The sequence below is a fragment of the Somniosus microcephalus genome, chromosome 10, assembly GCF_052327205.1.
Source record: "Somniosus microcephalus isolate GS21.2 chromosome 10, FLI_Smic_1.0, whole genome shotgun sequence".
Classification (NCBI taxonomy): domain Eukaryota; kingdom Metazoa; phylum Chordata; class Chondrichthyes; order Squaliformes; family Somniosidae; genus Somniosus; species Somniosus microcephalus.
The window spans coordinates 129,529,615-129,552,342 of NC_140996.1; the positions used below are offsets into that span (position 1 = coordinate 129,529,615).

At 49.1% G+C, this 22,728-nt stretch overlaps 1 protein-coding gene across 1 annotated transcript in view; it reads left to right on the forward strand.

The window, feature by feature from the left end:
• The window catches only part of grm5b (glutamate receptor, metabotropic 5b), a 953,934-nt gene that overhangs the window by 629,931 nt on the left and 301,275 nt on the right, over positions 1-22,728 (forward strand). The window contains exon 3 of the mRNA XM_085998803.1: positions 18,123-18,358. Coding sequence (XP_085854929.1) covers positions 18,123-18,358 — 236 coding nt within the window. The remainder of the gene's footprint in view (positions 1-18,122; positions 18,359-22,728) is intronic.

A 22,728-nucleotide genomic window follows, 5' to 3' on the forward strand; every position in this document is an offset into this window, starting at 1 on the left:
GTAGGTTTGGCTTCCCACTGAACTAAGCAGAATGGCTTTCCTTTTTCTGGCATCATTTATTTCATTTGCTTCGAAAAAATAACCCAACACTTCACAGTATTCTTCCCAGGTTTGTGCTTGAATATCAAAAGCGGAAACCGTTCCTACCGTGGCAGCCATGCTCTCTTCCAGCTTGTAGCTAACTTTAGCTCGTGATTTTGTTGTTTAAACATCCCGGCAGACTTTTCTTCTTTATGCAGGGTCCTTTAGTTGCCTCGTCGCCAAATGTAATAAATCCAGAAAGTGGAATAAGGAACTCAAAGAGGCTAGATGTTAGAATTAACACGAGTACTTTATTAACAACTGGGAAACACATTTACAGACAGCCTGCATCAGCATCCTGGCATTCCACCTTGTGCTGACCTATACAGGAAGCGAAACCCCTGACCTTAGCAGGTTAGTTTGGTGGGCAGGGGGTGAAGCACTCCTGCACTGCTGGAACGGCACTTACCTGCTGGATCCGGCCCTTTCCACTTCCCTTCAGCTGCCAGGTTTTCCGAGCCCTGAGAAACCTGGCCTGCAACCGTTAAAAGTAAAATTGTGGTTAAATTTCAGGCAAGCAGCCTCATTAATATATTTAAATGTTGGGCCCACTTCCAGAGAGCAGGTTAGTCGCCTGCCCCCCAACCCGCCTCCATTAAAACCAGAAGTGGGCATATTGGAGGTGGATTGGGGTCGGATTTCAGATCTCCTGCCCGTCCTGGTGGGGTAAAATTACCTCAGGTCTCTTTTTGTAAGAGCAGAAAAGGCGAAAAAGATGGTCAGAATTGAAAGGTTTTGATAAAGTTAATAGAAAAACAAACTTTCATTGGTTAGTGAATCAATAACTAGGGGGCATAAATTTAAGATAATTTCGAAAAGAACTAAAGGAGATATTAGGAGATTTTTTCCCCATGCATTGGACTGTAAGGACATAGAAAGCCTGACCAGAAACTGTAGTGGAAACAGGATCCATAATAACTTTTAAAGGGAAGTGAACAAATATTTGAAAAAAATGGAAAAGGTATGGGGAAAGGGCAGGGGACTGGGACTGAGTGGATAGTTCATCCAGAAAGCCAGCAAATGGCCTCCTTATGTACTGTAAAATTCTATGGGGTAGAAATCTGCCTTGGATAGTAGCGCTAAATGGGATTATCGCATCAGCTGCCTGATGTACACCCCGCTTGATATTCAGTTCTATTAAAGTCAATGAAATTGAATATCGGGCGGGGAGTATAACGGGCAGCCAATGCGATAATGCCCGTTTTGCGCTACCGCCAGAGCCAAATCTCTACCCCTGTAATTTGACTGTCTTTTGGAAGCTAGGAATAGACTTTCCCAGGAGTGAGTTAATATTCATTGGCCGCAGCATGGCAAGGTTTTATAAAGCAAACACATATCAATATACAAATTGACATATGCACCCAGCTTTTCGTGGGTTGGACTTTCCTTTGGCCAATACATTTGCTGTAGTAGTGTTGCCTGCTACCCTGCTATCCACCAGACAGTGCCCATGGTGGCATCAATGACTCACAGCATGTGTGGGTGGAGCAGGAAACTTGCTGTTGGTTGATTGAATTACCTCTCACATTTTTTGAATCAGCAGTGATAAGAGAAAATGTCAGCTGTTATTATTACCAAGCCACCAATTATGACCTTGTCTGAAACAAAGGCCTTGTACTTGGCTAAAGTCGTGTCATCAGCAGGGACACCATCTAATAATTTATTCACTTATTATTCAGAGGTATTTCTTATCAGACATTTAGAGCTGGATTTTGTCATTGGGGGGGGGATGGGGTTGGATCAGGTGTTTGGCGGGTCCCGCCCCCGCCTCCGATGTGAGGCGGGACAATTGAGCGATTTTGCCCTAATTGGGCACTTGATTTCCAGAGTGTGGGAACCTCTGGCCCAATGAGTCTTTTGGTCCTGAAACTCGCTTCTGATGACATCATCTATGCAGTTGCATTTAAGGCCTGCAAGCAGCCTTGGTTCATTTTCTGCCTTACAACTTTTTGATTAGACTTCTGAGGGATAGGGCTCCAACCATGGCAAGCTACAGGCCAAAGTGTGCACCCTGTTTTGATGAGGACTCCCTCCAAGCTCTGGTGGAGGGAGCAAGAGCTAATAAGGAAGTGCTGTTTCCTTCTTCTGGGAGGAAAATACCTCCCCAACAGACCAAAGCTGTGTGGCTGCAAATGACACAGGAGGTGACTGCCATCACAATGTGCAGCAGAACCTGGCTGCAGTGCAGAAAGAGGTTTCATAACCTTCTCAGCACAGGAAAGGTGAGTATTCCATCACCATGACCCTCAATCTGATCCCCACCGCCTCTTATCACCAGCACTCTGCTTTGTCAACCTCCTCCTCCACATCCCACTTGACCCTTACATCCCTGCACCCTTAACCATTCCCTCTCTCTGTATGTTCACATTCAGTTAACTATTTGACTATGCAGCCCTCACACTCCCTATCACTGTTATGCTATGACAGCAACTTACAACACACAGGGAGGGCCCTTGGTCTTGGGACCTCATTCCATCTTTGTGTCCTGCTAAGCATCTATGCTATGGATTCTCTACACTCACTCCTTCATTCTCACTCAAACTCCACTTGTGTTCCTCATTGCAGGAAAAGAGAGCCCACAATAAGAGGGAAAGGGCGAGGACAGGAGGAGGGCCACCCTTAATAGCCCAGCTCACCAGCACAGAGGAGGCGACCCTGGATATCGTGGGAGTCGAGGAGGATGCACAAGGGGATGGACAGACGGGCGCATCAGAGCAAGCTGGTGACAGAATAGTTTTTCATCTCTCTCATTGACATTGCATAAGTGACTGATCTTGATTCTAATGCTCTAACAGATTGACTTATGATCATATGCACAATTCAATGTGCATGCAAAGTTTATCTCACATGTCTAACTCTTTCCTTTACGCCCCCACAGGACCATCGACAGCCCCCTCCCCACTATCCAGGAGGAACAGCCTAAGCCATCAGACTCCTCAAAGGAAGCTGCAACCTTGGAGAGCGCAGCGTCAGCAGAATTAAGTGCACCCAGCACCAGCGCAGACACTCACACCTCGGTGGGACCTTCGGGACATAGAGTAGTGTTGTCACCTGGTGTATCACAGCTCACAAGTGAGCATCAGCAGATGTTGGCGACAGGGACAGCAGTGGAGAGTCCTCGTCGGAGGGCGCAGGACTCTGCCAGCTCGGCTCAGCTGCATGTCGACCCTGTGCCTCCGGGTCCATCCAGAAGGAGAACGGTGCTGGAATTCCAGGAACAGGTGCAGGAGTCTCTGGCAGGTTTTGTCTCCAGGGTCGCTGCGAGTGTGGAGTGAATGGAGGAGTCCATCACTAACATGGGCAGAGCCTTTGAGGAGGCATTGGCGCATGAACGCATCACCACGGAAAGGATGGCAACCTCCGTGGAAAGGATGGCTACCTCCGTGTTAAGGCTGGCTACCGGAGGAGAGGATGGCTACGGTAGAGGAGAGGATAGCTACGGCCATGGAGGAGCAAAGTTGCCAGGGTCTTGAAAACATGGTCATTGTTCAGAATAGACTGACATCTCTTGAGGAGCAATGGTCAGCTATTGAGCAGAGAAACCAGACCTTCATGGAAGTCCTCTGGTGTAGGACTTCCAGTGCAGAAATGGGTCCTCATGGCCCCCCTGAGGTGCAGCAATGTGCTGTCAAGCCACTTGCCAGCTCTGACATGGGGCTGACCCATGAGAGGGATGTTGGTGGCAGAGAACAAGGAAGTGGGAGTTCTTCTCCAAGCGCTCACATGACCATGCCACTGCAGAGCCCTCGGTCAGATCCCCACCAGAGTCCTCATCCAACTGAAATGGGCGTCTCATCCTCTGCACAGTCGCAGGAGCAGCAGGCTGTTGCCGAGCCATCATAGGTTCGCAACCCCAGAAGACGGCCACTTTCACAATGAGTAGGCCTGCTAAAAGTTCTCCCAGACCTGAGAAAACAAAGTTCTGCCACCTGTAAATGATCATTGTTGAAAACTCCTTTTTAATGGTGGAGCTGCAGCTGTTAGTAAGCAGTCCACTTGTGAGCCCGCCAGGATTAACTGGTGTGTTCCAGAGGAGATGTGCAGCACGGGGGAAATGTGTTAAATTTAGAAAGGCCTCTCAAAATGGGATTATAGAGGTACTTAAGTGGTTGTTAAGGGCCTTAAGGGCCTATCCCGCCTCTTGGAGGCGGGATCGAAACAGGGTCTGAAAGCCCGCTTTTGGGAAAGTTGCTCAGAAGCGGGCTGGAGGTGGGATCAGAGCCCGTCACCATTTTTTGCAACTTTCCCACCTGACCCGCTTCCAAACCCGCCTCCTCGGGTCTGGCAATATCCAGCCCTTATTGTCAGATTTTTCAAACTGATCTGTACTTTAACACTGAATCAGACATTCATTGAGTCTCTGGCATTTCATATTTTGTTCGTAAAAACTGAATAATGCAAGTAGGATAATTTTCAGATCTCACCACTAATGGCATAAAATAGGTTATTCTATTTTTTAAATTTCTCTCCACCTCCCCATGAAGCACTGACTCATTTGGAGGTCCAGTTCCACGGGTGCCAGTAGTACAGCTGTTCCTTGCCTAAGTCTTCAGGGTGCTCAGTTCTACTCTCCCAGGAGAGAAGGTGCACGCAAAGAGAGTACAGGTCGGAGCTAGGGCTACAACACTGTCACTCTGATTCTCCACCCCATGCTCCCTGCAAACATGGTTTCCTGCTTAAACAGAAACAATTTGCATTTATATAGAGCCTTTAATGTAGGAAAATGTCTCTCGGCACTTCACAGAGGAGAAACCAGAAAAAATAACATGGGGTTGCATAATTAGCCCCAAAGTGTAAGCACAGATAGCAGGTGTTGGCAACCTATTCAATTTTGGGTGGTGGGGGGATTGTAATCGAGCCTGAGCTTGATCCTAGAAATATAGAAGATAGGAGCAGGAGTAGGCCATTCGAGCCTGCTCCGCCATTCAATGCGATCATGGCTGATCATCCAAATTCAGTACCCTCCCACCTGATCCCTGATCCCTGTAACCCCTGCACTGACACATCTCCCACCCTATCCCTGTAACCCCATGTATTTAATCCCCCTAACACTAAGGGTCAATTTATCATAGCCAATCAACCTAACCTGCACATCTTTGGACTATGGGAGGAAACCAGAGCACCTGGAGAAAACCCATGCAAACATGGAGAAAATGTGCAAACTCCACACAGACAGTCACCCGAGGCCGGATTCGAACCTGGGTCCCTGGCGCTGTGAGGCAACAGTGCTAACCACTATGCCACCCTACTCTCTCCTAACAATCAAGCGTGAGAATTCTGGCTAATTTTTCACTTTCTCTAGCACAAATAGACTTACACCAGATGTACCATATCAGCAAGTGCCCCAGGTTTGATCAGCTGTTTCAATACAGACTGGGATTGAACCTGATCAGTATGCCTGAGTACCACACCACAGGATGCACTTACCCAGTGAGCCATAGACGTGCTTTACTGCCCATCTTTTAATCGGTTTATTACCTGAGAAAAATACGTTTGAAGTTTTAATTAAGCTTTTTGTGTTATAAGGATATTTTTTTTCAAAAAGCTATTACCATTATTTTTCTGCATTTTAATTTGTTTATATGTTTAACGATCATGGTATCCTTTTATTTTAAGCACACTGATATCAGGCAAGAATATTCAAATTGAAATAATAATGAAATCTTCTCTTCTTCTTAGGCAGTCCCTCGGAACCGAGGATGACTTGCTTCCACATTAAAAATGAGCTCGCAGGTGACTGATTAGTCCAATGCGGGACCTACAGTCTCTGTCACAGGTGGGGCAGACGGTGGTTGAAGGGGTGGGTGGGCGGGGTGCTTGGGTTGACGTGCGCTCCTTGCGCTGTCTGCGCTTGGCTTCCGCTTGCTCCCGGCAAAGAGACTCGAGGTGTTCGGCACCTTCCCGGATGCTTCTCCTCCACTTTGTGCGGTCTTGTCTTGGGCCAGGGATTCCCAGGTGTCGGTGGGGATGTTACACTTTTTCAAGGAGGCTTTGAGGGTGTCCTTGAAACGTTTCCTCTGCCCACCTGGGGCTCTCTTGCCGTGCCGGAGCTCTGAGTAGCGCGCTTGTTTTGGGAGTCTCGTATCAGGCATGCGGACAATGTGACCCGTCCATCGGAGTTCATTGAGCGTGGTCAGAGCTTCGATGCTGGGGATGTTGGCCTGAGCAAGAACACTGACGTTGGTGCGCCTATCCTGCCAATGGATTTGCAGGATCTTGCAGAGGCAGCGTTGGTGGTACCTCTCCAGTGCTTTGAGGTTCCTGCTGTACATGGTCCATGTCTCTGAGGCAAACAGCAGGGCAGGTATCACTGCTGCCCTGTAGCCCATGAGCTTAGTGCCGGGTTTGAGGTCCTGGTCTTCAAACGCTCTCTTCCTCAGGCGACCGAAGGCTGCACTGGCACACTGAAGGCGGTGTTGGACTTCATCGTGGACGTCTGCCCTTGTTGACAGTAGGCTCCCGAGGTATGGAAAGTGGTCCACGTTGTCTAAGGCCTTGTCGTGGATTTTGATAATCAGGGGGCAGCTCTGTGTGGCGGGGGCAGGTTGGTAGAGGACCTTTGTCTTACGGATGTTTAGTGCAAGGCCCATGCTCTCGTATGCGTCGGTGAAGGTGTTTACGATGGTTTGGAGTTCGACTTCCGAGTGAGAGCAGACACAAGCATTGCATACTGTAATTCGATGACAGAGGATGGGACGACTTTGGATCTGGACTGGAGGCGACGGAGGTTGAACAGTTTCCTGTTTGTTCTGTAAATTAGCTCCACTCCAGTGGGGAGCTTACTGAAGGTGAGATGGCGCATTGCAGCAAGGAAGATTGAGAAGAGCGTTGGTGCGATGACACAGCCTTGCTTGACCCCAATTCATACGTGAATTGGGTCTGTGGTGGAACCGTTGGTCAGTGTTGTGTATGTACCTTTAAGGGAATAACTGGTCTTAGACTGCAGTACCGGCAGTGACCACCCCTGTATAAAAGGCCCTAGCAGGCTTCTGTAGTTTCAGTTTCAAGCTGCCTCTTGTTCAGTAAAGTACCTGTTAAACTGTTCTCCCTAGGTCCGTGTATTATTGAGGCGCGGACTTTACAGTGGCGATGAGTAAGTTCGAACTCACCTGCAGTGTGGCATCATCTCACGGGGATCTCGCCTGAAAGGAAGGTCCTGGAAGGTCGTAGTCTGGGCAACGGGCGTCGACCGAGGGCAACCGCCCAAAGAATCCATCGGTGTTTGGAGAATTGCGGGAGAGACTGTGGTTCCAGCAAATCATGCTGGTAACAGGTAGCGCGCTGACCCTTCCGGACTGCGGCGGGCTCAAGCTCGATCGAGCGGCTCTACAAATCGGGCCACGCAGCGTCGCCGGGAAAAGAAGACAAGAGAGAGAGGGTGGAGCGCACAGGGCACGGTTGGTGCTCGAGAACAGGACAGCGGAGAGAAACTAAACGGGGGGGAAGGAAAGCGAGACGCGCCAAAGCTGCGGGTCGCTGCCATTACCCCGTAGAACGCTAGGAGCAGCGTGGCAGTAAGGGGAAGAAGCAAAAGTGCGGGAGGCGCCATTTTATCCCGTTGGGGAAGAAGCAAAAGCGCGGGAGGTGCCATTTTATTCCATTGGGGAAGAAGCAAAAGCGCGGGAGGCGCCATTTTAAATCACCCAAGATGCTGAAAAGTGGCAGTATCACTGGTTTCGACAACGAGGTAGAAGACTGGACCATGTATGTGGAAAGAATTGAAGTGTACTGCAAGGCAAATGAGGTGGCTGATGGAAAGAAGGCGTCGGTATTATTAAATCTGATGGGTGCGAGTACGTACGGCCTATTGCGGAATTTAATTACCCCAGCTAAACCAATGGAGAAAAGTTTTGACGTGATTGTTCGTATCTTAGAGGAACACCGAAGCCCTACACCACTGCTGATAGCAGAAAGATTCAAGTTCCATAAAAGAAACCAGCACAAAGATGAGAGCAATGCTGACTATCTTACGGAACTACGCAAGTTATCGAAGCACTGCCAGTTCGGAGCAGGACTGACAGACACCTTACGGGATAAGTTTGTCTGTGGGCTCCAGAGTGAAGGAACCCAGAAACGACTACTTTCAAAAAAGGACCTGACGCTAGAACAGGCTTTCAGCGTGGCAGTATCCTACGAAGCAGCAGCATGGGGAGCTGTGGAAATACAACAGAAACCACAAGAATACAGCGCTAACGAAATGGCGTATGGAGCCGAAAAGTGCTATCGCTGTGGCAGAACAACCCATGAGCAGAAGGACTGCTGGTTTAAAGACAAAATATGCAGGCAATGCGGGAAAATGGGACATATAGCAAGAGTCTGCAGGTCGGGAAAGAAGACCAACACGACAAGAACTACTAAGGAACAGTACAGGAAATTAAAGAAACTGACAGATAGTAGTTCAGAAGACCAGGAGAGTGATAAGGACTCCGGGAGCAGGCGACTAAGTTGTTTAAAGTTACACAACGTGATCGCAAAAGAAGATCACTGAACCATTTGGGTCACCCTCATGATAGCAGGGTCCCCAGTGAAGATGGAATTGGACACAGGATCAGCCCTAACTGTCATGAATCGACGAGACTATGAGCGGCTATTTTCACACATACCCTTAAAGGACAAGTCCATTGTACTGAAGACATACACGGGGCAAAAGGTCTACCCCAGAGGAAAAATAAGGGTGCCAGTTGAATATAACGGAAAGGAAACACAGAAACTATACATGTATACACCACGAGATGGAGGACCACCATTATTGGGACGTGAATGGATCCGGAGACTACAATTGGATTGGCATTCCATTCTGGCACTAACTGTGACTGACAAAAAAGATGATGACGTCGCACCTGGACGTCTGTCACAAATTCTATCTGACGCGGAAGAGGTGTTCCAACAAGGACTTGGGACTCTAAAAGGAGTAAAGGCAAACATAAAGATTGAGGATAACGCAACCCCAAAATGTTTCAAGGCCAGACCGGTGCCATACACGATACGCCCAGCTGTGGAAGCTGAACTGGAGAGTCTGGAGCGTTCGGGGGTACTGTCTAAGGTGGACTGGAGCGAGTGGGCCACGCCCATCGTTCCTGTAATGAAGAAAGCATTGAGCTGCACGCCTGGGGAGCCAAGGAAGGTTCGCATCTGTGGGGGCTTCAAGGTGACTGTGAACCCAGTCCTGCACACAGTACAGTATCCGCTTCCGCGGATAGAATATATTTTCGCCTCGCTATCTGGAGGGAAACGTTTTACAAAGATTGACCTGGCTCAAGCGTATCTACAAATGGAGGTGGAAGAAGCATCTAGGAAATACCTCACAATAAACACTCACAAAGGCCTTTACCAGTACAATCGACTGGTATTTGGGGTAGCATCGGCCCCGGCTATGTGGCAGAGGGCAATGGAACAAGTCCTGCAAGGGATCCCGGGGACCCAGTGTTATTTGGACGACATCCTGGTTACGGGCGAAAATGACAATGAACACCTTGCCAACCTGGAGCAGGTGCTCACGAGATTGCAGGAATATGGGCTACGAGCCAACCGTCCCAAATGCGAGTTCTTCAGGAGACAAATCTCGTATTGTGGCCACATGATTGATGAGGAAGGGTTGCATAAGTCGCCGGACAAGATTGAGGCTGTAGTCAAGGCTCCAGCACCAGAAAATGTGTCGCAACTGAGGTCGTTCCTCGGGTTGGTGAACTACTACCCTAAGTTCTTGCCGAATTCATCTACAATTCTGCACCCACTGAACGCCCTCCTTCAAGCTGGTGTAACATGGAAATGGAGTGATGAGAGTAAGCGTGCCTTTCAGGAATGTAAATGCCAAATCACTTCAAAAGAAGTATTGGCGCACTACAACCCAACACTACCAATTCGGTTGGCATGTGATGCGTCACCTTACGGCATTGGAGCGGTGCTGTCACACAAATTCCGTGACGGTTCAGAGAGGCCAATAGCCTTTGCATCGCGCTCGCTAACCTCAGCCGAGCGTAACTACGCCCAGATTGACAGGGAGGCCCTCAGCCTGGTGTGGGGGGTGAAGAAGTTCAATCACTATCTGCACGGGCAGAAATTCACCCTACTGACTGATCATCAACCCCTGGTCTCAATTTTTAACCCAAAGAAGGGCGTTCTGGTGATGACGGCGCAACGGCTGCAAAGATGGTCACTTTTTCTAGGGGCACATCAGTATGACATAGAGTACAAAGGTACGAAACAACATGGATACGCTGATGGGCTGTCGCGCCTACCGTTGCCTACGGCGGAAGAAGCACCTGCAGTGGACCCGGTGGAGATATTCCATGCGACCATAGTCGAATGTTTGCCTGTTACAAATGCAAGTATTGAGAAGGAAACCCGAAATGACCTGACACTCTCTCGGGTCTATGATTTGACAGTGAAGGGATGGCCAGCATATGGCGACTCACTGTTGCCAGCATTCTCGCCAAGGAGGGAACAGCTGTCAGTGTGCCGGGGAACCTTGATGTGTGGATCCCGAGTGGTAATTCCACCCAAGTTGAGAGATAGAGTACTCAATGAGCTTCACGAGGGTCATCTGGGAGGGGTGAAAATGAAGAGCCTAGCCAGGGCGTTTGTGTGGTGGCCAGGAATCGATAAAGAAATCGAGGATATGACCAAGAGATGCACAGGATGCCAGAAGGTCCAAAATGCTCCTCCACAGGCCCCGCTACATCCATGGGAGTGGCCCGCATCTCCATGGCAACGGGTACACATTGATTTCGCTGGTCCATTTATGGACTCAATGTTTCTAATTGCTATGGACGCCCATTCGAAATGGCCAGAGGTCATTAAAATGTCCTCCACCACCACGGAGAAAACTATTGCAGTCCTAAGAACCATCTTCGCCAGGAATGGGTTGCCAGAACAGATCTGTTCCGACAATGGCCCACAGTTTGTGTCTGAGGATTTCCGGAGGTTCCTGAGGAATAATGGGGTGAAATATAACACATCTGCCCCATATCATCCAGCCATAAATGGATTGGCTGAGAGGTTTGTTCAGACCTCTAAAAAGGCCATAAAGGCAATGTATAATGACGACATACCACTGCAACACAAGGTGGATAACTTCCTGTTTGCTTACCGGAATGCAACACATGCAGTAACCAACCAAACTCCAGCCGTACTGTTTTTTAACCGGAGACTAAGATGTCGCTTGGATTTGCTCAAACCAAACATAAGATGAGATGCTGAGGATAAGCAGTTCCAGCACATAAATGAGAAGCCAACCAGGAACTTCAAGATAGGGCAACCAGTCTTGTCCCGCGACTACCGAACAGAAAAATGGCAGCCAGGCACAATATGCACACAGCAGGGACCACTAATGTACACAGTGGACGTTGGAGAGAGCATCGTGAGACGCCATGCTGACCAGATTCTAGAGTCACAGGAACAAGCCAAACCTGTACCACAAGCATGTGCACCTGGTAATGAGCCCGAAGTACAGATTGCGTCTACCTCAGAAGCAGGGGTATTGGAAGCTGACGAACCAACCAATGACAATGAGCCAGAATTGACTCCACCGCCAGAACAGGATACTCTAGAAAGGCACTATCCAGTCCGGATCAGGAAGCCTCCTCAAAGACTGAACTTATAAATGATTATTTCAGTTGATGTTTATATTACTGAGAAAATTGTAATTGTAATTGTAATTAGTTATTATTTAGTTGTTAAATGAATGTTATGTACTGTTTATCTAAAAGGGGAGGAATTGTTGTGTATGTACCTTTAAGGGAATAACTGGTCTTAGACTGCAGTACCGGCAGTGACCACCCCTGTATAAAAGGTCCTAGCAGGCTTCTGTAGTTTCAGTTTCAAGCTGCCTCTTGTTCAATAAAGTACCTGTTAAACTGTTCTCCCGAAGTCCGTGTATTGTTGAGGCATGGACTTTACAGTCAGGATCACAGCTTGCATGTTGTCGTGAAGCAGGCGGAGGATAGTGACAAACTTTTGAGGGCAGCCGAATTTGAGGAGGACACTCCATAATCCCTCACGGTTGAGTGTCGAAGGCCTTTGTGAAATCGAAAAAGGCCATGTACAGTGGTTGGTGCTGCTCCCTGCATTTCTCTTGTAATTGACGTGCGGTGAAGATCATGTCTATTGTGCCCCTTAGTGGGCGGAATCCGCATTGCGACTCTGGTAATAATGAAATGTGTTGGAAATGTACAGCAGATCAGTCAGCACCTGAAGGACAATGATAGGTTCAGATGGACCCTTCACCAGAACTGATGCCAAATGACCTACTGTGCATATCCAGCATTTCCTGTTTTGAATTCAGATTTACGGCACTCGCGGTTTTTCTTTTTCCTCCTACAATTCTCATTAATTTTTTTGTTTTCTCTTGACTGAATTGTAAGTTCCACAGCTGAGGGGTGATCTGATTGAGGTCTTTAAGATTATGAAAGGGTATATAGGGTGAATGTAGAGAAGATGTTTCCACTTAGGGAGGAGTGTTGCATTTGCAAAGAAAATCCAGAGGCCGTATGTAGAATTCAACTCATGTCGCTTTTAATGGCTGATGCAACCACACTCTTACAGGCCAAAGCAATCGAATACCTATATCCAATGTCAAACATAATATAACGATAACAGCACTATCAAACTTCATGTGCTCAGGCCAAGGCAATCGAGTACCTATCCCCAATGTCAGACATAACATTTCCTCCCACCTCACAGAATTTCAAACATGAAATGTAGTGACAAAGTCCTGTAGGTGGCCAGGGCGAGAACGTGTACAAACAGGCCGAGGTGTGGACTGGTGAAGAGCAGGCCGAGGTGGGGATTGGGGAGGAGCAAGCCGAGGTGGGGACTGGTGAGGTTTTGGCTGAGGCACAATATCTGCTTGAGGGTTGGCTGGCTGAGCCACATGTGCATCCCGCCACTCTGGGGGTAAGGCTTGGGGATTAGATCCGTGTAATCCTGCATCAGGGGGTGCTGGCACTTTCTGAAGGCGGCTGGCATGCCACCGAGAGCCGTCAGTGAGGCAGAAAGTGGCTGGTCCAAGTTGGCGGCTGATTTGGAGAGGGGAGGACCAGAATGAGGCCATCTTATTGTTGCGGTGAGGCCTGCGGACTCTGACCCAATCGGAGACTGAGATGTTGGGCGCCTTGGTCCTCTTCGACTGGTCGAAGTGGAGTTTCATCTTCTCCTGCTGTCTAGCGACTGTGGCTTGAGCCCGTGGAGCAGGGCTCTGAGCTAGCGAGGGGCGGAGCCTGCCAAAGGGCAGCATGAGCTCATGGCCTAGCATGAGGGATGCGGGTGAAACCCCTGTAGTGGAATGCTGGGAGGCTCTGTAGTGCAGCAGTGTGTGGAGGAGGGCCTTGTCAAACGCACACCCCTGGGATAGGTTTGCTCTGAGGCCATTTTTCAGTATCTGGTTAAAACGCTCCACCCCCTCATTTGACTCGGGGTGGTAGTACGTGATGGATGCCCTTGCTCTCAAGGTAAGAGGAGAGTTCCAAAGAGACCATTTGGGGGCCATTGTCTGTGGTGATGGCCTTTGGATGCCCCCAGCGGGAGAAGAGGGACTCAAGGATATCGATGATGACCCGAGAGGTGACGGAGCTCACGGCAGTGACCTCTGGCCATTTTGAGTGCAGGTCATAGGTCACCACTAGGAACCGTTGATGGTGGGGGACACCATGGATCTCCCCGCAGACGTCCAGCTGCAGGTGCTCCCAGGGCTGAGAGGGCCAGGCAAGGGGTTGCAGGGGTGGTGGAGCTTGGTGGCCAGTCTTGCCACTTACAAGGCAGGCTGCACAGTCCTTGACCAGGGCCTCGATTTCCCTGTCGATACCCGGCCACCACACTAGGTCTCAGCATCGTTGTTTGAGCTTCACTATGCCCAAGTGGCCCTCGTGCGCCATGGATAAAACACGCGCACGAAGGGCACTTGGGACCACAGTGCAGAGCCCACATGCAACACAGGAGTCATTCTAGCAGGAGAGCTCCTCTTTAACTCTGGAGTAGGCAGACAGTTCCTCAGGCACCTTGTGAGGCCAGCCATCTCTGATGAAGGTGCACAGCTGGGAGAGGGCTGGATCCTGTTCAGAGGCCTCTTTGAGCTCCTGGAGAGAGACTGTGGTTTGGAGAGGCGTGTGCAGCATCTGGACGATATCCTGTTCCACATGTTCAAAACCGATGAGTGAGGCTGGGGCAGAGGCAGTGCATTAGAGCAGATCTGCAACAACATTATCACGCCCTGGTGTGAACTGGAGACTGAAATTGTATTGGCGGAGGCGGTCAGACCAGCGGTGTAGACGCAGTGGTCTGTGGCCCGTGCCGGATGTCGACAGCAGGGCAGTGAGAGCCTGGTGACCGGTTCGCAGGGTGAAGGCACGGCCATATGTGTACAGGTGCCACCGCTCACATGCCCAGACGCACGCCAGCGCCTCACGCTCGCCTACTGAGTACTTCTGTTCAGTGGGGCTAAGGGCTCGGGAGGCAAAGGCGATTGGTTTCTCCACTCCATTCTGTATCTGCGATAACACCGCCCCCACAGCTGCAGCAGACACGTCGCAGGTGACGAGGGTGGGGCTGGCGACGTCAAAGTGAGCCAACACTGGAGGCGACGTGAGCTGTGATTTGAGGAGGCGAACAGCTTCCGTACAGGCTTGTGACCACACCCAGGGCTCATCCTTTCGCAGGAGCTGGCGCAGTGGGGCTGTGGTGGCTGAGTACTGGGGCAAAAACTTCAGGTAGTATCCAGTCATGCCAAGGAAGGAGGCAACCTGTGCTGCAGAGCTGCGTTCTGGGATGCTGTGAATGGCATCCACGTTTGACTGGAGTGGGGATATACCGTCAGCTGATAACCGAAACCCCACAAATTTGATCTCTGAAACAGCAAAGACACACTTTCCGCCATTCAGTGTGAGCTTGTGTTTTGCTAGAGCCGTGAAAACTCTGTGAAGGTGTTTGTCGTGAGTGGATGCACGACGATGTCATCCAGGTAGATGGCCACCCCAGGAATGCCCGCGAGCACAGAGGACATCACCTTTTGGAAGCAGCTGGGTGCAGAGCTAAGTCCAAATGCCATCCTGGTGTACCGAAAGACGCCAGCATGTGTCACAAAAGCAGTGAGGTCCCTGCTGCTGGGGTGGAGGGGAACCTGTAGATAGCCCTGTCGAAGGTCCAGTTTCGAGAACAGGATGGAACCATAGAACTGCGCTGTGAGTTCCTCTGACGTGGGCAGTGGACATTTGTCAGGGATTACGGCCTTATTCACTGCTCGAAGATCGACACAGACGTGTAGACCACCTGACTTTTTCTTTGCGACCACCATGTTGGAGACCCATGGGGAGGCATCAACTGGTTCAATGATGCCAGCTTCCAGTAGCTGCTTTAGTTCAGCTGTGACCCCGTCACGGAGAGCAAGCGGGATGTGGCGCAGTGGCTGAATGACAGGGGTAATGGTGGAGTCAACCATGGGCTGGTGGGTGAAGGCAGTCAGGCAGCCCAGACCCTCGAAGAGTGCTGGCCATGTTTGGCGCCACGGTAAGGTGACGTGCAGAATCGCAGACCTGCCGGTGTCCAAGAGAGAAAAATCCAGGTCAGTGAAAAGTTCCAGTCCCATCAGGTTAGCTCCTTGGCGTGCCACATTAAAACAAAAACCTGGCAAAACTTTTGTTCCATAGCGTACAGTGAGGTTGACTGAGCCCACTAGTATAATTTTCAAATTACCATACCCGCAAAGGGCAGTGGAGGGCACAGAGAGTGGCAGGGAGCTGAAAAAATGTTTGAATGTGTCCACATTCAGCAGTGAGATGCTGGCACCGGTATCCAACAACAGAGGGATGCACACATCATTCAGGTTAATTGTGCATGACTTGAAAGCCACTACTGGCCCAGAGCTGACGTTGTGAATTATAGTGCTTGAGGACTGAGAGTGTTCATTTGTAGCAACAGGGGCAGAGCGGCAGACATTGGCAAAGTGATTTTGTTTTCCACAATTGTGACAGGCTTGGCCGTGTGCGGGGCAATTTTACGCTCTGGTAGCATGTGAACGAGATCCACAGTTTCCACACTGTTGCCGCGGTAGCGCGCGTTGCTGCTGTCGCGCGAGCATTACAGTGTCAGAGCTGTCGGGGCCGAGGGCGCTGCCACTGGGTGTGTGTGCTAGTTTTGCTGCACATTCAGCTGCAGACTCCACATGAAAGGCAATGTTAACTGCCTGTGACAACGACAGATCGTCGGACTCGAGTAACAGTCTTTCACGCACTCTCACGTTGTTGGTGTGCTCTATGAGTTGATCACACACCATCTCATCTTGTAGTGCACCGAACTTGCACGAGCTAGCTAACCCCCTCAAATTAGCCACGTATTGATGCACAGACTCGCCGGGGAGTTGGTGACACTGCCTAAAAATGAATCGCCGCAGGAGGGCACTTTGTGGGGCAGAGAAGTGTGTGCTTAACAGAGCCACAGCCACATCATATGTTTGAATTGAGTCTGCTGTGCATAATGTCCCAAGAACATGCTGGCCCTCCGCTCCCAAGCAATGGGATAACAGTGCCTTTTTCCGTGCTGCACTCACATTTTCTAGTCCGAGAGCGATGAGGTAGGTTTCAAAGGACTGTAATCAGCTAACCCATGGGATCGGGTGCTCACCGGGTAGTGCAAGGAAGGGAGGAGGTGGTGGAAGAGAGATTTCAGCCATCCTCGTCGCCAAATGTTGCGTTTGCAAAGATAATCCAGAGGCCGTATGTAGAACTCAACTCATGTTGCTTTTAATGGCTGATGCAACCACACTCTTACAGGCCAAAGCAATCAAATGCCTATATACAATGTCAGACATAATATAACGATAACAGCACTATCAAACTTCATGTGCTCAGGCCAAGGCAATCGAGTACCTATCCTCAATGTCAGACATAACAGGGAGACCAAAACCAGGGGCCATAAATATAAGATAGTCACTAATAAATCCAATAGAGAATTCAGGAGAAACTTCTTCACCCAAAGAATGGTTAGAATGTGGAAATCACTACCACATGGAGTAGTTGATGTGAATAGCATAGATGCTTTTAAGGGAAGCTAGATAAGCACATGAGGGAGAAAGGTTATGTTGATGGGGTGGGAGGAGGCTCGTGTGGAACATAAACTCTGGCATAGGCCAGTTGGGCTGAATGGCCTGTGTCTGTGCTGTACATTTGACGTAATTCTATGTAATTAACAGCGACTATCAAAGGGTTTTTTGCTTGCTATATATTTGTAAATAAAGGCCATGGGCTGATTTTGAAGTTTCTGACCCACCTGGATTGGGGTGGGGGGACCAGTAGACCCACAGAGAGCATGTGACGTCATGGGCAGATTCCCCACCCGGAAGCCAGCCTGATTGACAAGCTGGCTTCCAGGCAGGCGGGGAATGCTGCACAGGATGCCGCAGCGAACAGGTAGGTGCATGTTCCAAGGGGCGAGGGGGTTCAGTTCAATCGCCAGGGAGTGCGATCCCTGACTCCGGGGCGGGGGGAGTTCAATCGCCGGGGAGCCCGATCCCCGACTCCGGGGTTGGAGGTCCAGCCCTGACCCGGGTGGGGTGGGGTGGGGTGGGTTGTATGGGGCCGGCTGCTGATGGGTGATCTTGCGGGGCCAGGTGGAAGCACTCCTGCTCCCCCCGGCCCACAAGGATTGATCCCCGAGGCTGTGCTCGCCTCGCTGCAGCTACCAGGACTCCCAAGGCCCGGAATCCCTGGCCACCTGCAGTTAAACCTGTACAGCAGATTAAAGCAGAGGCTTCAGGGTCTCATTATCATATTTAAAATTCCAACCCGCCTCCTGGCAGTGGGTTGGCTGCCTGCACCACCCCCCACCCCAACCCCCACCCCTGTCTCACCTGAGTAATACTTGAAAGTGGGCAGGTTGGAGGCAGGTTGGGGTCAGGATTTAGATTTGTAAAACTTTAACTTACCCCCCCACCCCCAACCCACCCGTTGTTTCCATGTTAAAATTCCCTCCCCCACCATGTATTTATTGTTGCAGCTCTATATATGCACATTGTAATGACCTTTTAACACTGTCTTATCTGTTGTGCATTACAGTGATGGCTGGGCAGATAGGTATGATGTGACAGATGGCTACCAGCGAGAAGCCGCTGGAGGCATAACAATCAAACTCCAATCTCCTGATGTGACGTGGTTCGATGATTACTACCTTGAGCTGCGGCCAGAGTCCCACTTTAATAATCCCTGGTTCCTAGAGTTCTGGCAGCACAGATTTCAATGCAGGCTGGAAGATCAACAGCAGGAAAGTCCTGAATATAACAAGACCTGTGACGGTAAGGAACAGCTGATCGGCTAAACTCTTATCGTCTCTCTTCACTAATTTGGATGTAATAACATGCCAGCAGGTTGGATTTTATGTGTTTTATGACTGAATATTTCTTAATGTGAACGAAGGTACATTAAATATATCTCTTACATGTCCCATAGATATCTCTTCAGCTGTGTTTTAGTTTCAGTTAGTTGGCATTTTATAGTTTAATTCATCAGTTTAAAAAGGGAAAATTACTCTCAAATTCTGGGGTATCTTTTCTGCAGCCAGCCGGCTACCCGATAATCCCGATGGGAAGCCTGGTCCAGTTAGAGGACCGGGCCTCATTAGCACTGGGCCAGCAGGCTGTGGGAGGACAATGTGTGCTCCGGAGGTAGATTGCCAGCTCTGGGTCACCGCAATATCGGGCAGCTTCGCTGACCTCCAGGTGGGTTCGTGAGAGGTGGGGGCGGGGGGGAAATACTCAGGAGGGGGGCTGGGAGCTGGAGCGGCAGCAGCCCAGGTTGGTATTGTGGAGCACACCTCTTCCTCCTGGTCACAGAACAAACTGAAACTTGGCTGCTGGGCTCTTCCTCAGCTGGATGGCCAACTGATACTGGTGGAGCCTGCACAGTGCACGTTTGACCCGGTAATGTCCTAAAATGGTAAGCAGGGTCCTATGTATGTCATAGGACCCCAAGTTGCATATTAAAAGGGCCTATCACTTAATATTGGCGGACACACTGGCCATCCAGAGGGAGGCCTGGCCAAAGAATATCCCAGCCACAGCAACAATGGGAAAATGGGCAGTAGGTTATTCCGCATCATTTTCGGGTCACTACCGTTCCATTTCCACCAGCCAAGAGGTCTTAAAATCACCCCATTTTCAAAATCTTAGAATGTGACATCTGTGCCTTGCGATAAGGCTGTTCGAATATTAGCATACCAAATTCCTTTTCCACAATTTGAATGGGGATGCTAATTTAATTATTTGAATCCATTGATTTGAATGCTTTGGCATTTCTGAAAATATATAAGGTGCTATATCAATACAAGCCTTTCTTCATTGCTTTTCACTCTGTCCCTTTAAAATGTGCAGCTGGAGCAGAATCTTTTTGAGATCAAACTCTGCCAAAGGTCAGTGTGTTTAGACAATAAATGCAGTCAATTAATATTTTAAAAATATATAAAATAGTCGGGCTGATTATCTCAAATTTTGCCACTCATTTAAGTGAATGGAAAATGACTCCACAGCGTGCGCATTTTTTTTTAAACAGGATCCCCATCTGGAAGCCAGCCTGATTGACAGGCAGAGATGGGAGGATGGGGGTTGGGGGATGCCGGTGATTGCAGTCCGATTGTGGGTGGGTCCAATCATGGCGGGGGGGGTCCGATCGTGGGGGGAAGCAGATTTGCTTGCGGTCTGGGAGGAAGCACTCCTGCTCCTCCTGGCCCACAAGCAGTGCTGGAAAAGCATTTAGCTCTTCCACGCAGCAGTCCTTGCCTCCCGTTCGCTGCCAGGCTAAATTTAAAATGGAGATAAAAGCTGAGGCACCCAGCCTCATTAAAATATTTAAATGACCAACCCGCCTCCTGGGAGTCGTTTGGTCGTCCGCCCGCCCCCATCCAGCCTCTGTTCAAACCGAAGTGGATGGGTTCGAAGCGTGTTGGGTTCGGGTTTGAGGTTTTTAAAATTTTTACATCCCACCCGACCCAAACCAACCAGTTTTTCAGGGTTAAGATTAAGCTCACTGACTTCAATAAACTTTAGAAGTAGTAAAGAAAGAAAGACTTGCATTTATATGGCGCCTTTCACGACCACCTGACGTTCCAAAGTGTTTTGCAGCCAATGAAATACTTTTTTGGAGTGTCGTCACTGTTGTAATGTAGGAAACATGACAGCCAATTTGTGCACAGCAAGCTCCTACAAACAGCAATGTGATGACCAGATAATCTGTTTCAGTGATGCTGATTGAGGAATAAATATTGGCTAGGATACTGGGGATAATTCCCCTGCCCTTGTTCAAAATAGGATCTTTTACGTCTACCTGAGAGAGCAGACAGGTCCTCAGTTTAACATCGCATCCGAAAGACAGCACCTCTGACGGTTCAGCATTCCCCCAGTACTGCACTGGAGTGTCAGCTTAGATTTATGTGCTCAAGTCTCTGGGACTTGAACCCACAACCTTCTGACTCAGAGGTGAGGGTGTGCTAACAACTAACAACTGAGCCACAGCTGACACTATATGAAGTAAAATAGATCACTGCAGAACGCTGATACTCACTGTTTCTTGAATTTATTATTACTTTCTGTTTTCCACTGCCAAGCCAGTTTTCAATCCAGTTAGCTAATTTGCTATTAATTTCTTTAAAAGCCTTAAATGTGCAGCGTTATCAAATGTCTTTGAAAAATCCAAGTAAGTTATAGTTGTGAACAGCTTCATCCAGTTTAGTTATCTACTGAAAGGATTCTAGTAAATCTGTAAGATGAGATCTATTTTGGGAAATTTAGCGTGGGTGAACGTGTGGGCTTGGGTGAAATCCTGGAAAAATGCGAGTGCATTTGGAAGCCGGCTCCAACCCGCCGGCTTGTGAGCAACCCCCTTGGGAAAGGCAGGTTGTCAATGTCAATATGTTAATCGCTCAATTGGAGCAATATTGAAGTGGGTTTTACAATTTAACTTTGGGTCTACGGGTTTCCAGTGTTTCCTGGAACTCGTCAGTGAAAGCACAGAGGCAATTGAGGGGATGAAGACATGATAGGAAAATATGCCAATAATTACTCAGTACTCACAGCTGCTTTCCTATCTGCTTGTATGAAAGGATTTGTTCACAGTACTTGTGCTGAGAGATTACTTTACACACTTTGGAGGTGTCATCTACACTTTGGAGGTTCGGAAGTCTGGTCTGCACTTTGGAGCTCTGACCTATCGGATCAGCATGGGTGCCGCTTCCGCTGTGTTACTCTGACCTCAGATAGTGGAGTTGAAATAGCGTCATGCAGGTTGTCATCACGCCTACTGAAGCTAATTGGTCAGGAAATCCGGAAATTATATGTTAATGCAGCGGCTGTGTTAAAAAGCCAATGACAGACGGACTTCACATACTTTCGGGTTTTCCACATATTATCGGGTCCCCCAGCTGCCAGCGCATCTGCACATTAAAATCCAGCCCATTGTTTCTAAATTTACGTTGATAAATTTGTATGGACACTGTGCTCTTCAGATACATAAGTCCTGATTTTAACTTCTGCTGGCAGTCATGCAGTGGGGGGGGGGGGGGGGGGGGGGCCAAGGCGGACGGAAGACCGCACAGGTCTCCGCAGCGTGAGGCCCGGGAGATTATAACTCTCAAACCACATCAGCATGGGCACCACCAGTCTCCCATTCCAATCCAATGAGAAGCACTAGCTAGCCAGTGGGCGGGCACTAGTTTTGGATGACAGGAGGTTACTGCCGGGGACCGGAAGGAATGGACCAGGTAAGTGGTTAGGAGCAGGGGTCGAGAGGGTCGCATGGTCAGGGTAGTGAGATCAAAGCCCGGGGCAGGGGAGACCCAAGGTTTCCTTGAGGACCCCAGAAGAGCACTCCTGCTCCTCCTGGCCCACAAGGAAACAAAAAAAATGTACTTCGTTTTCTGGGCTTCTTCTAGTCCCGGATCTGCTTGGCACCATGTTTTACTGGCAAGTCCAGCAGTGAGCGGCACTGCTGCGGATTTTAGCTAAAATAACAACAGGGTCCTAATTGTGTCATGGGACCCCGATTATAATATATTCATGAGGTCCCCACCTGCCTGCAATGGGCACTCGGCCTCCTCCATAAAGTGTGCGGTTAAAATGGTGGCAGACGAGGAATGCAGAGGTAAGTTCTCTACCACTATTTTAATTAGCCACCCGCACCAGACGCTATAGTAATAACATGTCTCGCACCTTCCCTGACTGTTGTTACAACATTTGCTATCATCCAATGCTCAGCTGTTGCTCTTGAGCTTCTAAAAATATTCACCAGAACATTACCTATTTCCTCTTGCATTTTCTTGACATACCCCTCCTGGTTCAGGCATTCTGTAGATGTTTAAGCATAAATTCATGGATCCCGTGTTCCCTGCAAGGAGATGCACACAAAAGGTACGTGACTTTGGATAGGGTTGCAACACTGTAGCATTCATTCTCTGCGTTCCTTTTAAGCGTACTCCCCGCTGAAAGCACAGGATCAATGACTTTACCCTTTAATTCTTTGATACTCTTTTGAACACATCTTTCATTAACCTCTATGCATTTATAGATTCTTGAGCTAAAATGACTATCTAGAATTGTTTCAAATTGTTTCTTTTGTGAAGGCTGATGTGAAAATTTCATATCCACACATTGTCATATCCTTATGTTTATTTTAGTAC